We start from the raw sequence: 16,242 nt of genomic DNA on the forward strand, positions 1-16,242 counted from the left end.
AAGGCCTTGTTTCTTGTGCCAGAGAAGAAACTAAAGTATAGCCCGTGCAGAACTCCTTAAGATCCTCCCCAGACTGCGGAATGAAATGTATCTTTAATCAGTTTCAATATATAGGGGGAAAATGTGCCCTCATTCATCCGTGCAACAAATAAAGACAGAAAGAATCGAAACGACCACCTCTGTGCCAAACGCCACCTTCACAGGGAGTGCAGTCTGGTGTTAGAATGCACGATGCAAAGTGCTTTGACCAGAAATATATGGCGTCATAAGAGCCAGGAGAGGGCCCCATCCCAACCCCGAGAAATCAAAGGAAGCTTTCCAAGGAGTTGGCATTTATGCCGCATCCTGAAGGCAACAGTGCAGTGATCCAGACACAGGATGGAAAAGGAAGTCAGTCCAACCAGAAGGCAAGACTCGTGTGGGGACTTATGCTTACGATCAGTTCCGTGACAGTGCAAGGGAAGGAGAAGAGAAGGATGAGCTGAAAAGGCAACCAGGGCCTATTTTATGGAGTGTGTTATATGGAGAATGATGATATGATATATCTTCCAAACAGGGATGTTTTGACCATGGGGGAGGAGTACTAAAAATGGTTATTTATATTAATTATTATTTATATTAATTCTATATAAATATTGTTATGTATTTGTTTACCAATGAACTAGTCAGTAGATCTATAAAACAGTTGTATTTAAAACTATTTTCTAAGCTAAAATATCAAAAATTCTGGACAAATGCCAAAATGAACAGGGTACCAGTACAGCAGATACAAACTGGGACCATCCCGGCAAACGAAAAATGTGGTCACCCTAGTTACATGCCACATCAAAGGATGTAATCCCTGTCCTAAAAGCAATAGGCAGACATTCAAGAGCATTAAACTGGGAGAAATAATATGAGAGGATTTGGGCTGATCAGATTAGGTGGCATAAATAGTTATGAGAATAGTTTTGTGAGTCACATTGGTTTGTGGGTCAGTTCTGGCTCCATCACTTCCCAATTTGAGGACCAGTTGCTAACAGTATTACAACACTTACTATGGTCCAGCACTCTTCTGAATGCTTTCATATATTAATGTATGTAACCCTCTCGATAACTTTGTGAGGTCAGTACTATTATTATCCTCATTTTTTTTTTTTTTTTAAGACGGAGTCTCACACTGTCGCCTGGGCTGGAGGGCCATGGCACCATCTTGGCTCACTGCAACCTCCATCTCCCAGGTTCAAGCAATTCTCCTTGCCTCAGCCTCCCAGGTAGCTGGGATTACAGGTGCCTGCCACCACACCCAGCTTATTATCCCCATTTTACAGATGAGGAAATTAAGCCACAGAGTGACTAAATAACTTTCCCAAGATTACACAGCTGATAAATGGTGAAATTCAAACCCAGCGAGTCTCGTTCTAGCTGTGCTGTTCATCTCTACACTATACTGATTCTCTTGGACAATTTATTTAACTTCTTTTATTATGGCTGAATTTTCTTATCTTTAAAAAGGTGATAATACATATGCATAATAATACACAAGGATTTCATGAGATATTACCTGAAAAGTAAGCCCTGATTTGAATAGTGAGAGACAAATTGTATCAAAGAGCCCTGGAATTTTTTTTTTTTTGAGGTGGAGTCTTGCTCTGTCACCCAGGCTGGAGTGCAGTGACACAATCTTGGCTCACTGCAACCTCCACCTCCCGGGTTCAAGCAATTCCCCTGCCTCAGCCTCCCTAGTAGCTGGGACTACAGGCACAGACCACCACGCCTGGCTAATTTTTGTATTTTTAGTAGAGATGGGGTTTCACCATGTTCGTCATGCTGGTCTTGAACTCCTGCTCAAGTGATCCTCCCACCTCAGCCTCCCAAAGTGCTGAGATTACAGGTATGAGCCACCGCACCTGGCTGAGCCCTGGAATTTTGAAGGACATTTATCTTCACATTAATGGATGACAAAATTGCAGTTTTTAATGTCAATGCTATATTAATAAAGAGGAAAAGTTATGTGCATTTACCAATAAGTAGATATAATCAGCCATTAACCACACACAAGGTAGTCATCTATAAATGACATATATATTTATTTCTATTTTTAGACTATCTTTAGGGTTGAACATTAATTGGCTTTCATTTGTAAAATAAATAGCCATTCCTACAATTTATCCATAAAATTATGTAGGTTAGAAATTTATCGTCTTCTGGTTGCTCTGCCTGTGGAGTAGCCATTTTTTATTCCTTTGCTTTCTTAATAAACTTCCTTTCACCTTACAAAAAAAATAAAAACGGCTAGGCACAGTGGCTCACACCTGTAATCGCAGCACTTTGGGAGGCCAAGGTGGGCAGATCACCTCGTTCAAGACCAGCCTGACCAACATGGAGAAACCCCGTCTCTACTAAAAATACAAAATTACCCAGACGTGGTGGTGCATGCCTGTAATCCCAGCTACTCGGGAGGCTGAGACAGGAGAATGGCTTGAACCCAGGAGGCGGAGGTTGCAATGAGCCATGATTGTGCCATTGCACTCCAGCCTGGGCAACAAGAGTGATACTCTGTCTCAAAAAAGAAAGAAATTTATGGTATTTTTACTATGGCCAATTCTGATTTTGGTGTCCTGCTAGTATCAAAAAGCCAATTTACAATTTGCTTTTGGATACTAGCAGGACGCCAAAATCAGAACCTCTGAAATTTCAAAGCCTAAATCAAATTCCATTTCAAGCTAAAACATATTATGTTTCAAGTAGCATGAAAATCACCCAAGATGAATACCAGTTTGGTCCAAATATTGGAAACCCTGTGCCTTCAGAAAAAAAAAAAAAAAACAAAGAGCTCAGCAAAACATGGAAGGGCTTAAGAGAAAGGAGCAGATGTATTAACGCAGATAGTCTGTTCGGGCTCTTCTCATTGTGAAGTTTAAATTAGTACCATTAGAAATGAGACTTGGAAGAGAATAGCTATATTAATTAAAATATCCTGCCAGATAGCAACAAGCAACAAACTACATATAATGCTTTATGATTTTCTGATCGACCCATTGCTTGCTTCTTGAGACTGTAGACACCTGGCCCGGTGAAATTCAATTTGCTACTGAGCACAGGTACCCAGAATCAGGTATAGATGATGCCATAATGGAGGGGTTCACACAACCCAGGGGAACGGCCAGAGAGGCTCTGTGGAGCGGATGAGAGCTCCTCTTGAAGGCTGAGAGCTGACTGGGCTAATGAGGCAGGGAAGTACATTCTAGAAATAAATACAAACACTGAGGAAGGAGAGAGCCTGGTACTTTCAGGACATTGCACTTGTTCCTGTGGCTGGTACAGAGGTGATGTGCCAAAGGGGAAGAGAAGAGGCCAGAGAAGCTGCAGAAGTCAGCCTGTGTCTGCAGAAACAATCCCTTCTGCTTCTTATGACACCATCAGCACCTGTTAATTATAACACTGCTCCAGGTAGAGTTAAAATTCCATGCATGCATGATCTCTTAAATTACCCGTCTGTGGAATATAGCATGATGTAATTCTGTGGTTAAGTTTTTAAAAGTAAGTAAGTGTCATCCAGAAAGAAATGTGACTTGGCTTGTGACCTGGGTATGTTCTTGAATTTGTCTTAGTGGATTCACGGCTTTTCTGTTTCCGGGATTGGGGAATAATTATCTGTAATGTGAAATCATCCACATTTATTCTGAAAATTCACCTGTCAGAACAAGCCTATCTATACCTTTTCTCTCTGAATAAACAGCTTCCAAATGACCCAAGAAAAAGGTTTCCTTTTTTAAGCTGAAGACAGGCAGAAAGCAGGAGACACATGGAAAATTTAAGTTCTAATGTCGAATAAATTTAACTTTCTATTTTGATATAACTTTACATTTACAGAAAGGTCGCAAGAATAATTTCAAGAACTGTTACCCCATTTGCTTTATTGTTTTTTCTTGTTCTTTCACTCACTTTCTCCACACACCTTTTTTTCTGAATCATTTGCAAGTAATTTGCAAACATCATTCCCCTTTATATATAAATGCTTTAGGAGGTATTTCCTAAGAACAAAAATATTCTCTTACATAACTGTTATGCATTTATCAAAATCAAGCAATTTAACATTGTTACAAAGCAATTGTCAAATCTACATTTCATGTTCAAATGTTAACAATTGTCCCAATAATGCCATATTCATCATTTTTTGCTTTTCTGGCCTGGGATCCAATCCAGAATCACACATTGCAGGAAACTCACCTCTTTTTAGAGTATTCTTTTATCTGGAACAGTTCCTCAACTTCTCATGATCAGTCATGATATTTTAAAGAGTGTATGCCAGTTATTTTGTAAAATGTCCCTCTGTTGGGGTTTGTCTGATGTTTCATCAGGATTGAATTGAAGCTGTGGATTTTTGTCAGGAATACCACATATTGTGCTCTCGGGATATTATCAGGAGCTGCATAACATCTTGGTGGTATTACCTTTGATTACTTGGCAAAGGTGGAGTTTGCTAGGTTAAGCCACTATAATTTTTTTCTTTTTTAATTAATAAGTAATTCATCTACTAGCTTTTAAGGCATTCACGATTCATTTCTGCCTGAATCATTTGTTGTTACCATGATGGCTGCAAATGATGATTTCTCCCACTCTGTAATTCCTCCTGCTTGCTTTTTTTTTTTTTTTTTTTTTTCTGTCTGAGACACGGTCTTGCTCTGTCACCCAGGCTGGAGTACAGTGTTGCAATCTTGGCTTACTGCAGGCTTGACCCCCCAGGCTCAAGGGATCCTGCCACCTCAGCCTCCCAAGTAGCTGAGATTACAGGCGCATGCCACCACACTCAGCTAATTTTTAAAAATTTATTTTGTAGAGACAAGGTCTCACTATATTGCCCAGGCTAGTCTCAAACTCCTGGGCTCAAGCGATTCTCCCATCTCTCAACCTCCCGAATTGCTGGGATTACAGTCATGAGCCACCGTGCCTGGCTCCTCCTGCATTTCTTAGGTAGTATTGTACTGTAAAGAAGAGATTTCCCGGCCAGATATGGAGGCTCACACCTGTAATCCCAGCACTTTGGAAGGCTGAGGTGGAAGGAATACGTGCTTGAGCTCAGAAGTTCAAGACCAGCCTGAGCAGCATAGCAAGACCTTATCTCTACTAAAAATACAACATTCAAAAAATTAGCTGGGCTTATTCCCAGCACCTGTTGTCCCAGTTACTCAGAGGCAGAGCTTGCAGTGAGCTGAGATAGTACCACTACATTCCAACCTGGATGACAGAGCCAGACCCTGTTTCAAAAATATGAAAGAAGAGATTTTCCTCCTCTCCTGTGTATTTATTTCTATCAGTATGGACTTAGATTCTCAGTTTATTCCATGGATATTCTCTTGCTATCATTATTTATTTTGATGATTAAAGTGTCTTAGATTGGCCACTGGTGTCCCTGCACCTGGATTCCGTGTACTTTTGAAGCATCCTCATCATTTTTTGACCACCTCGTTGCTTTCTGGCCTAAAAGCATGTTCCAGGTTCATATGGCATTTTTGCCACTCCACATTTGGAAACAGCCATTTCTCCAAAGGGCCCCAGTTCCTTTTAAAGGGGAATGGCATTTGAACACCAAGGTCTGGGTCTGAGGTGTATAAAATTGCTGCTGAGGTGTCTCGGCATATAGATCCTTTTGATGGATAGAGCTAAGAGACACACTGGCATCTATCAACATCTATTCTTTCTTTTCTTTTCTTTTTTTTTTTTTTTTTTTGAGACAGAGTTTTGCTCTGTCTCCCAAGCTGGAGTGCAGTGGCATGATCTTGGCTCACTGTAACCTCCACCTTCTGGGTTCAAGCGATTCTTCTGCCTCCCCTCCCGAGTAGCTGGGATTGCAGGCACCTGCCACCATGCCCAGCTAATTTTTGTATTTTTAGTAGAGACAGGGTTTCACCATGTTGGCCAGGCTGGTCTTGAACTCCTGACCTCAGGTGATCCGCCCACCTCGGCCTTCCAGAGTGCTAGGATTACAGGCATGAGCCACCGCGCCCAGCCTCGACATCTATTGTTGTACCTACAGATATGTAGAGATATGTATAATTGAGTGACCTAATGCTTCCAATATAATGTTACCCTGCTCCTGATTTCAATTAAAATGCTTTTAGAGTTTCTCTATTAAATAAGAGGCAAGCTTTAGGAGTGAGTTATATATACTTTTATCATGTTAAGGAAATAGCCATCAGTTCTTTTTTTTAGTGCTTTTATCTTTAATGAATGTTGAATTTGTCAAAAAGCTTTTTTTAGCATCTATGAAGATGCTCAGATAATTATTCTCTTTAGATCTATTAAATTATTATTGTGTATTATATTAATAGATTTGGTAAGAATGAATCCTTTCATTCCTGAAATAAATTCCACTGGGTCATTGTGTGTTGCTTTCGTAATATTGAATTCTGTTCACTAATATTTTATTTAAGATTTTTGTATCATATTTTTAAATGATACCAATCTGTGATTTCCTTTTTGTTTTTACCAGCGTTATCTCTTAGATATTATATTAGTTTCTTATTACTGCTGTAATAAATTACCACTGTGCCTTTAAAACAACACAAATTTATTCTCTCGTGTTTCTAGGGGTCAGAAATTCGAAATGAATCTTACTGGGCTGAAATCTTCTGGGGGCTCGAGGCAAGAATGTCCTTGCTTTTCCAGTTTCTATAGGCTGCCTGCATTCCTCATTCATGGTCTCTTCTGCCATCTTCAAATACAAAAATGTAGCCAATCTTCAAATCAGTCTCTCCCCCAACCCCCACCTTCCTCTGTTTTCTGGGGTCACATCTCCTTCTCTACCCCTCCTTCCTACCACCTCCCTTTCCCTTTATAAGGACTCTTGAGATCCCACTGGCCCCACCTGGATGATCCAGGATACTCCCCCACCCCAATCTCAGGATCCATGACTTAGTCACATTTGCAGAGTCCCTTTGGCCAGGTAAAGGAACTTGTCCATAGTTTCCAGGAATTTGGATGTGGACATCTTTGCCGGGTGGAGTCCACTATTCTGCCTATCACAGCTATCAATGTTATCCTTGCTTCGTGAAAAGAGTTTGGAAGTTTTCTTGAGTTATCTGCTCTAGAACAGTCTATTAGGATTCTCTTTTCATTGAAGATTTGGTAAACTTCTCCTGTGAAAGTCCACAGACCTGATGCATCTTTGCACAGTGGTTCTTTGGGCTTGCTTTTTCTTCTATGGAAACTGTTCTATTTAAGCTTTCTATCTATATTGGGTTGTTAAATCAAGTTTAGCCTAAATCTGCCTCCTCACATATTTTAAGTTCAGCCTAAAGGTTTCTCTGTATATCGTGAACTATAACCTAAATAGAGTTGTATACAGACTGTAGCCTACTCTTGTGCCCATCACTGAGTTTTGGCCCTTCAAAGGTGGCCAACTGCTCAAACTCTGTTCAAATAAGGCAAACACTGAGCTGTAACCAATCTGGCTGCTTCTGTACTTCACTTTTGTTTTCTGTCCGTCGCTTTTCTTTTTCTGTCCATACATCTTCTTCCACCACGCAGCTGCGTTGGAGTCTCTCAGTCTACTCTGGCTTGGGAGGCTGCCAGATTTGCAAATCGTTCTTTGCTCAATTAAACTCTGTTAAACTTAATTCAGCTGAGGTTTTTCTTTTAACAGCATCAATTTCGGCAAACTATTTTCCTGAGCAACTATGTTTCATCCAGGTTTTCAAATTTGTTCTCACTGAGGTCTGCAAAGTAGTCTCTTGTTTTTATTTTTTTTTTAAGATGGGGTTTCCATCTGTCACCCAGGCTGGAGTATAGTAGCAATCATGGCTCACTGCAACCTCAGCCTCCTGGGTTCCAGTGATCCTCCCACCTCAGCCTTCTGAGTAGCTGGGATTACAGGCGTGTGCCACCACACTCAGCTAATTTTTAAATTTTTATTAGAGGTGAGTTCTTGCTATGGTGCCCAGGCTGCTGTTAAACTCCTGGGCTCACGCAATCCTCCCATCTCAGCCTCCCAGAGTGCTGGGATTACAGGCATGAGCCACATCTCTTGTGTTTTTAATTTTGTATATTTCAACGATTTTTAAAATATTTACCAGTTTATTATAAAGGATATTATAAGAAATGCAAATAAATAGCCAGACAAAGAGGTACATAGGCTAAGGTCCAGATGGGTCCCAAACGCAGAAGCTTCTGTCCTTGAGTTCGAAGTGTGCTACCTTCACGGCATGTGGTTGCATTCACCAGCTGGAAATTTCTCTGAACCCTGTTATCGTTTAAGGTTTTTAATGAGGTTCCATTACATAAGCATGATTGATTGCATCATTGGCCATTGGTAGTTAACTCAATCTCCAGGCCCCTGTCCACTCCACAGAGGTCTGAGAGTCCCAGCTCTCTAATCATGTGGAGGTCTTTCTGATGATCAGCCCAGCTCCCAACCTAGAGCTGTCTAGGGTACCCTAGCCATCTCCTCAGCATATAAAAGACACTCTTATCTCCCTGGAGATTGCAAGGGCGTTAGGATCTCTGTGAACTGGGGGTAGACCAAATACATTTTTCTTATTATGCCCTGGTCCCCTGGCCATGAACCCCTTAGTGAGAAGATTATAAAAGTCAAAAGATATTGGCACATTCCTAGAATTGCATTCAGCCATCAATAATTAGTCCAGTCCATCATTCTGTCATATGAAAATACCTCCTAGGGCAAGGCCACTCAGGTTTGCCAGCTTCTGTTGGATCTTGCCAGGAGTGGCTTAGCAATATATGACCTCACCCTTTTAGGAGTCTGGTATAATGGAGCTAAGAGACAATGTCATCTCCTGTTCTGAGCCTTTTTCAAGCTGTTAATGTAATATTGGATTTCTCTCATGACTCATGACATAACCCACTTATTCATTCCTTCAGCCTCAGTTACTATTCCTCCATCTCTCCATTTATGACCAAAGTTTTCCACCTTTGGAAGAGACATTAGATTCAGCCATTGTGCTGCTCTAGGCTTCAGGCAGCAATACTAGTCTAGTATTATCACTAGACTACCAATAATAGGCTAGCAAGTACCTCTTGCTCAGTCTGCTCCCATTCAAATAGAGTAAGTTTATATAGGTGCAGAACTAATGAACTGTTTTTAACCACCAGGCAATATACCTGCATTCACTGTTAACCCCAGTTTTGCCAGATGGGGTGAAGGCACAACCTGCCCTATCAGGCCCTTAGGAATTCTGACATCGTTTTAAAGTATAATTAGGGTTTTTTGCTTAGGAAACATCCCTGCTTCCAACACCAGCAGTTGCATCTCTGCATCACGTATAAAAAAGAAAGTTGAAGTGCTGTGCAGAAGACTTGCATCATCACACCAGCATCCTCTCCTGCCCCCTCTCCTCTTATCCTCCTGCAAAGCAGAGAAATCTGTCCAGTGGGGGACATTCCCTTAGCCCCCTTATGTTGAGTGTGAAGGTATGTAAGCCAGCCTTCAATGCTTTTGTCTCCCCACATTTTAGACAGCAAATGTTTTAACTGCCCATTCCTTCCTGTTCTTATGGAACTGTTACTCTAAGGATAATGTGCACCATTATACGTCCATTTGATGTGAGCTATCTTTGCTCACTTTTGGACATTATGGGCTATAAAATGTGTCCTTTCATCTGAAGAAATGTAACTTGGTGGTCCAAATTAGTACAGTATTTTCTGTTCCTATCCTGTAATAATATTTTAAGCATTTGCATTGCATTTAAGTAGATGCAATGCTTAAAATGGGTCTACAAAGCCCAGCCTGGGGTAAGTGTCTATTTCTGTTAAGACCCTGATCTATCCCGTCAGGGCTACTGGCATTGGTTGCTCCCATGAAATCCACTTACCAGCTATGCATGGGGTGCTTACCCCAGGGGAATCTGCCCCATAGCCATCTGCAGTCTCTGACTCTCTTTTTGGCATTATATGTCTGACAGTGCAAGAGGAATAGGTCCAGACTTAGCCCATCTCTGCATGGCTGCAGCACCACCCCCCATACCCACTCATTTTATGAGCCCCAGTGGCTACCACAAGGGAGCACACCAAAAGGTCCACTTGATGGTGCCCCTAAGACTCCAATACATATTCTTATTTACTCTTGCTCCCTTCTACTGATAACACCTATTGTGTTTCTATATATTTCTCATTGCATCTTCTATAATTTCTTCTTTATCAAGATAGTTGCTCTTTTGGTAATTGTCTTTGTACTTACACATTTTTAATGCCCTTAATCCCTGTTTTGTGTTTTTTCTTTTTTGGTGTTTTTAATAGAGACAGGGTTTCACCATGCTGGTCAGGCTGGTCTTAAACTCCTGACCTCAAGTGATTCACCCGCCTCATCCTCCCCAAACTACTGGGATTAGAGGCATGAGGCACCATGCCCAGTCTAAATCCCTGTTATCTTATTTAACCTTTCATTATCTCATTAGACAGTTTTTAATGGCTTCTCTCACTCCCAACTATTACCTGAATCATACTGAATGAGATTATTCTCTTTGGTCTGTGCTCCCTCTCACATTTTTAGTTGCATTATTTCTAGCATGTCCTATAAAATGCATATATTATTTTTTCACACTTCTTCTACCTTTATTTTTATCCTAGATCTGATAAATCTATTAAATGTGCACCCTCAATATTTTTGCTTCCATTTCCCCAGTGATTTCTTGGACAAACGAGTCACAGCCTCTGGAAGATTGCTGAAGAAGAGCTGATGTGCACAGTATCCCCTGCATTCTTATGTGTTTCAAACTGTTCCTTTATAGCCTTGATACTTGAAGGAGATCTGGACTGCATATGAGATGCTAGGTTCATATTTGAATTTCTGATTTCAGATAGCTTTTCCATCCTCATATGCTTGATTGAGAACATTTAATTCACACAGCACTGGTGTGTTGTGGTTTTCTGCACTTTATAGTTTATTTCGCCAGGAGCATTTTCTTAAGATGGTTTTTTAAATTCTTGTTTTCCACTTTATTTTTGTTGTTGTTGTTGTTTATTTTATTTTTTTAAGTTCTGGGATACATGTGCAGGATGTGCAGGTTTGTTACATAGGTAAATGTGTACTATGGTGGTTTGCTGCACCTATCAACCCATCACCTAGGTATTAAGCCCAGCATGCATTAGCTATTTTCCCTGATGCTCTCTTTCTCCCAACAACCCCACAACAAGCCCCAGTGTTAGATAGTTCCCCTTCCTGTGTCCATGTGTTCTCAATGTTCGGCTCCCACTTGTAAGTGAGAACATGCAGTGTTTGGTTTTCTGTTCCTGTGTTAGTTTGCTGACGATAATGGCTTCCAGCTTCATCCATGTTCCTGAAAAGGAAATGATCTCATTCCTTTTTATGGCTGCATAGTATTCCACGGTATATATGTACCACATTTTCTTTATCCAGTCTATCATTGATGAGCATTTGGGTTGATTCCATGTCTTTGCTATTGTGAATAGTGCTGCAGTGAACATACGCATGCATATGTCTTTATAATAGAATGATTTATATTCCTTTGAGTACATATCCAGTAATGGGATTGCTGGGTCAAATGGTATTTCTGGTTCTAAATCTTTGAGGAATCACCACACTGTCTTCCACAATGGTTGAACTAATTTATACTCCCACCAACAGTGTGAAAGCGTTCCTACTTCTCTGCAACCTTACCAGCATCTGTTGTTTCTTGACATTTTAATAATCACCATTCTGACTGGCATGAGATGGTATCTCATTGTTCTACTTTCTTTTATGGTAATATGATATAGATTTAGGTTCTTTTATTTCATGCATTTATACTATTTACAAGCCTCCTACTTTAACAGAATTCTTTTCTGTGAGTGTGTAACTAAGTATACTTCCTCTTTACCTTTTTATTTTATTATTATTTGGGAGTGAAAGTAAGAGAGGTTGTGTGTCTTCCAACTTTTCGTATCTCTTTTTTCCTGCAGGATCTGAAATTTCCCATCTTTTGCTTCCTCCTTGTTTTACCACCCAGTTTCCAATGGCTGTTTCTCCCTTCTCTCTTCCTTTGTGTCCTTTTCTGCCCTACGCAATGCCTCCCAGACTGCTGCCTTCAATCGTGCACAGGCACAAGGCTGGGACTTAGGGGTCCCATCCTCATTGTCAGTGCTGTGGCTCACCAGGAATCTTTACAGTATTTTATGCAAAAGATTGATGTTCTTTCCACCAACAGCCTCCAATCAATCTTTGACTCCACTGACACTTCCCTCTTCTCTCTTCCATACTGTTTTCCCAGAGCTTGTGGCCACAGTGTGACATTCAGCTCTGCTGGGATTTGATGTCAACTTTTTTTATCTACACGTGATCTGAAGATTGTAGGATTCTCTATCTTCTAGCTACACCGAGGTTGTGGGTTTGGTATAGTTTTGCTTATTCTTCTTGCTGGTCTGTATGGCTTTATGGGTGGTCATTGCACTTATCTAGGCCACCTCTTTCCAAATGGTACTTAGGCACAACTAGAGAACAAGTGTTATTTTCTGCAGGGCTACAGTCATCCTGGAGATGTAGAAAGATCTGAGAGAAAGAAAGCTGGTGCCTTCTTTGCATATGAGAAAGTCATTCAGTTATCTAAGGCACACATTTATCTAGGACATAGAACTTTCAGGGCAAAAACAACAATCAAAGAAATAAATCCAGGCATTTGATTTGAAGAGCTTAATTGCATTCAGATTTGCTTTTATACTGAGTGTTAGGGGATATAAAATAAAAATATCATACTAAGCATTGCCTATTACATTCAAATACTTTCAAATTTGTCATTCACCCAGCAACCTTGTAAGTAGTAATGATTTTATCATACAACTATTTCTACACTTGACAAATGAGGGAGCAAGACTCAGAGGGACTCACTCACATGCTCTTCTGGTTGCAAAGTTGATTTGAGTGGGGCCAGGAGTGAAATCCAAATCCCCTGGCTGAAAGGACCGTGCCATTTTCAGCACTTACCATGCTTAGTCATAGATGTTTTCATGAATGTGATCTTTTTTTCCCCCAATTTTCTGTTGTTTAATCACCTGTAACCTAAGGCCACTCTGTGATAACAAATGACTAGGGGAAAATGCTTTTGAGTGTCATACTTCTCATTGATTAACTCTGTAAAAACAATGTAAGTTGCTTGTCCAGGTAAGTAGAAAGCCTTTTCTCCACTAATGATTCACCTTCTTCTCTCTTTTCACAGAGGACAGTTATGGGATGGATGGGAAGGTTAATCAGCCCCGTCTCACTGCAGACATCAACTGGCAAGGCCTAGAGGAGCTACACAGTGTGAATGAAAACATCTATGAGTACAGACAAAACTACAGACTTAGTCTGGTGGACTGGACTAATTACTTGAAGGATGTAGATAGAGTATTTGCACTGCTGAAGAGTCACTATGAGCAAAATAAAACAAATAAGACTCAAACTGCTCAAAGTGACGGGTTCCTGGTTGTCTCTGCTGAGCGCGCTGTGTCAATGGAGATGGCCTCTGCTGACTCAGATGAAGACCCAAGGCATAAGGTTGGGAAAACACCTCATTTGACCTTGCCAGCCGACCTTCGAACCCTGCATTTGAACCGACCAACATTAAGTCCAGAGAGTAAACTTGAATGGAATAACGACATTCCAGAAGTTAATCGTTTGAATTCTGAACACTGGAGAAAAACTGAAAAATGGACGGGGCATGAAGGGACCAATCATCTGGAAACCGATTTCAGTGGCGATGGCATGACAGAGCTAGAGCTCAGGCCCAGCCCCAGGCTGCAGCCCATTCGCAGGCACCCGAAAGAACTTCCCCAGTATGGTGGTCCTGGAAAGGACATTTTTGAAGATCAACTATATCTTCCTGTGCATTCCGATGGAATTTCAGTTCATCAGATGTTCACCATGGCCACCGCAGAACACCGAAGTAATTCCAGCATAGCGGGGAAGATGTTGACCAAGGTGGAGAAGAATCACGAAAAGGAGAAGTCACAGCACCTAGAAGGCAGCGCCTCCTCTTCACTCTCCTCTGATTAGATGAAATTGTTACCTTACCCTAAACACAGTATTTCTTTTTAACTTTTTTATTTGTAAACTAATAAAGGTAATCACAGCCACCAACATTCCAAGCTACCCTGGGTACCTTTGTGCAGTAGAAGCTAGTGAGCATGTGAGCAAGCAGTGTGCACACGGAGACTCATCGTTATAATTTACTATCTGCCAAGAGTAGAAAGAAAGGCTGGGGATATTTGGGTTGGCTTGGTTTTGATTTTTTGCTTGTTTGTTTGTTTTGTACTAAAACAGTATTATCTTTTGAATATTGTAGGGACATAAGTATATACATGTTATCCAATCAAGATGGCTAGAATGGTGCCTTTCTGAGTGTCTAAAACTTGACACCCCTGGTAAATCTTTCAACACACTTCCACTGCCTGCGTAATGAAGTTTTGATTCATTTTTAACCACTGGAATTTTTCAATGCCGTCATTTTCAGTTAGATGATTTTGCACTTTGAGATTAAAATGCCATGTCTATTTGATTAGTCTTATTTTTTTATTTTTACAGGCTTATCAGTCTCACTGTTGGCTGTCATTGTGACAAAGTCAAATAAACCCCCAAGGACGACACACAGTATGGATCACATATTGTTTGACATTAAGCTTTTGCCAGAAAATGTTGCATGTGTTTTACCTCGACTTGCTAAAATCGATTAGCAGAAAGGCATGGTTAATAATGTTGGTGGTGAAAATAAATAAATAAGTAAACAAAATGAAGATTGCCTGCTCTCTCTGTGCCTAGCCTCAAAGCGTTCATCATACATCATACCTTTAAGATTGCTATATTTTGGGTTATTTTCTTGACAGGAGAAAAAGATCTAAAGATCTTTTATTTTCATCTTTATTTGGTTTTCTTGGCATGGCTAAGAAGCTTAAATGTTGACAAAATACGACTAGTTTTGAATCTGCACCAAGAACTTCTCAATAAAAGAAAATCATGAATGTTCCACAATTTCAACCTACCACAAGAGAAGTTAATTTCTTAACATTGTGTTCTATGATTATTTGTAAGACCTTCACCAAGTTCTGATATCTTTTAAAGACATAGTTCAAAATTGCTTTTGAAAATTTGTATTCTTGAAAATATTCTTGTTGTGTATTAGGTTTTTAAATACCAGCTAAAGGATTACCTCACTGAGTCATCAGTACCCTCCTATTCAGCTTCCCAACATGATGTGTTTTTGCTTACCCTAAGAGAGGTTTTCTTCTTATTTTTAGATAATTCAAGTGCTTAGATAAATTATGTTTTCTTTAAGTGTTTGTGGTAAACTCTTTTAAAGAAAATTTAATATGTTATAGCTGAATCTTTTTGGTAACTTTAAATCTTTATCATAGACTCTGTACATATGTTCAAATTAGCTGCTTACCTGATGTGTGTATCATCGGTGGGATGACAGAACAAACATATTTATGATGATGAATAATGTGCTTTGTAAAAAGATTTCAAGTTATTAGGAAGCATACTCTGTTTTTTAATCATGTATAATATTCCATGATACTTTTATAGAACAATTCTGGCTTCAGGAAAGTCTAGAAGCAATATTTCTTCAAATAAAAGGTGTTTAAACTTTTTTCTGTTTCAGAGAAATGAACTTAACCAAGTTTTTGTGGTACACCCATTTCTTGCAAGTAAAATTGAGTCATGATCTCTATTTACATGATTGAATACTAACCAAACTTATAAAATGGAGCTGAAGTCAATGTGTTATAGAACATTCTCAGATTAACGACTTCACCACGGATTTACCTCATTGCTGTCTTGAGGGAGGCAGCAGAGGCAGCGCCAAGGTAGCTTTCCCGGCAGGCAACCTAGATGGTCACAAAGGGCCAGCACTTGGTTTAATGCTCTGATGTCACCGCCTTGAAATCCTTAATAATTTTTTAACAAGGGGCCCCACATTTTCATTTTCCACGGGGGCCCTGCAAATTAGGTCTGGGCAGAACCAAAAATGGTTCTGGGCAGTAAAATGGAATTTTTCAAAACCAAGAGAACAGACCCACTGAAGGCAGTGTGGGTTCTTCGGGAACCAGGAACTTGGGTGGAAACCTAAACACCCTTCAAGATCTCAAGTTTTTTGATACACAAATTCCATATGCTTCCTTCTGTCTGTTCCAAATCTCCTGAAGAAATTTAGCCTTCAGGTTGAGGGGCTAAAAATCTGTGAAATGTCCAGAGACCAGAAGATTAAAAATAAATAAGAAGAAGAAAAAAAGAAAGCAAAGGGTCAGGGGACCTACCAATCCAACCCTTGGATA

General features: G+C 40.2%; 1 protein-coding gene across 9 annotated transcripts in view; it reads left to right on the forward strand.

The window, feature by feature from the left end:
• Window positions 1-15,557, forward strand: part of SULF1 (sulfatase 1) — a 193,716-nt gene extending 178,159 nt beyond the window's left edge. For all 9 annotated transcript variants that reach the window (XM_003311746.6, XM_003311747.6, XM_024345182.3 and 6 more), the window contains one exon: window positions 13,149-15,557. In XM_003311746.6, coding sequence (XP_003311794.4) covers window positions 13,149-13,179 — 31 coding nt within the window. In that variant the 3' untranslated portion in view covers window positions 13,180-15,557. The remainder of the gene's footprint in view (window positions 1-13,148) is intronic.
• The last annotated feature ends 685 nt before the right edge of the window (window positions 15,558-16,242 follow it).

Source organism: Pan troglodytes, chromosome 7 (genome assembly GCF_028858775.2).
Source record: "Pan troglodytes isolate AG18354 chromosome 7, NHGRI_mPanTro3-v2.0_pri, whole genome shotgun sequence".
NCBI lineage: Eukaryota > Metazoa > Chordata > Mammalia > Primates > Hominidae > Pan > Pan troglodytes.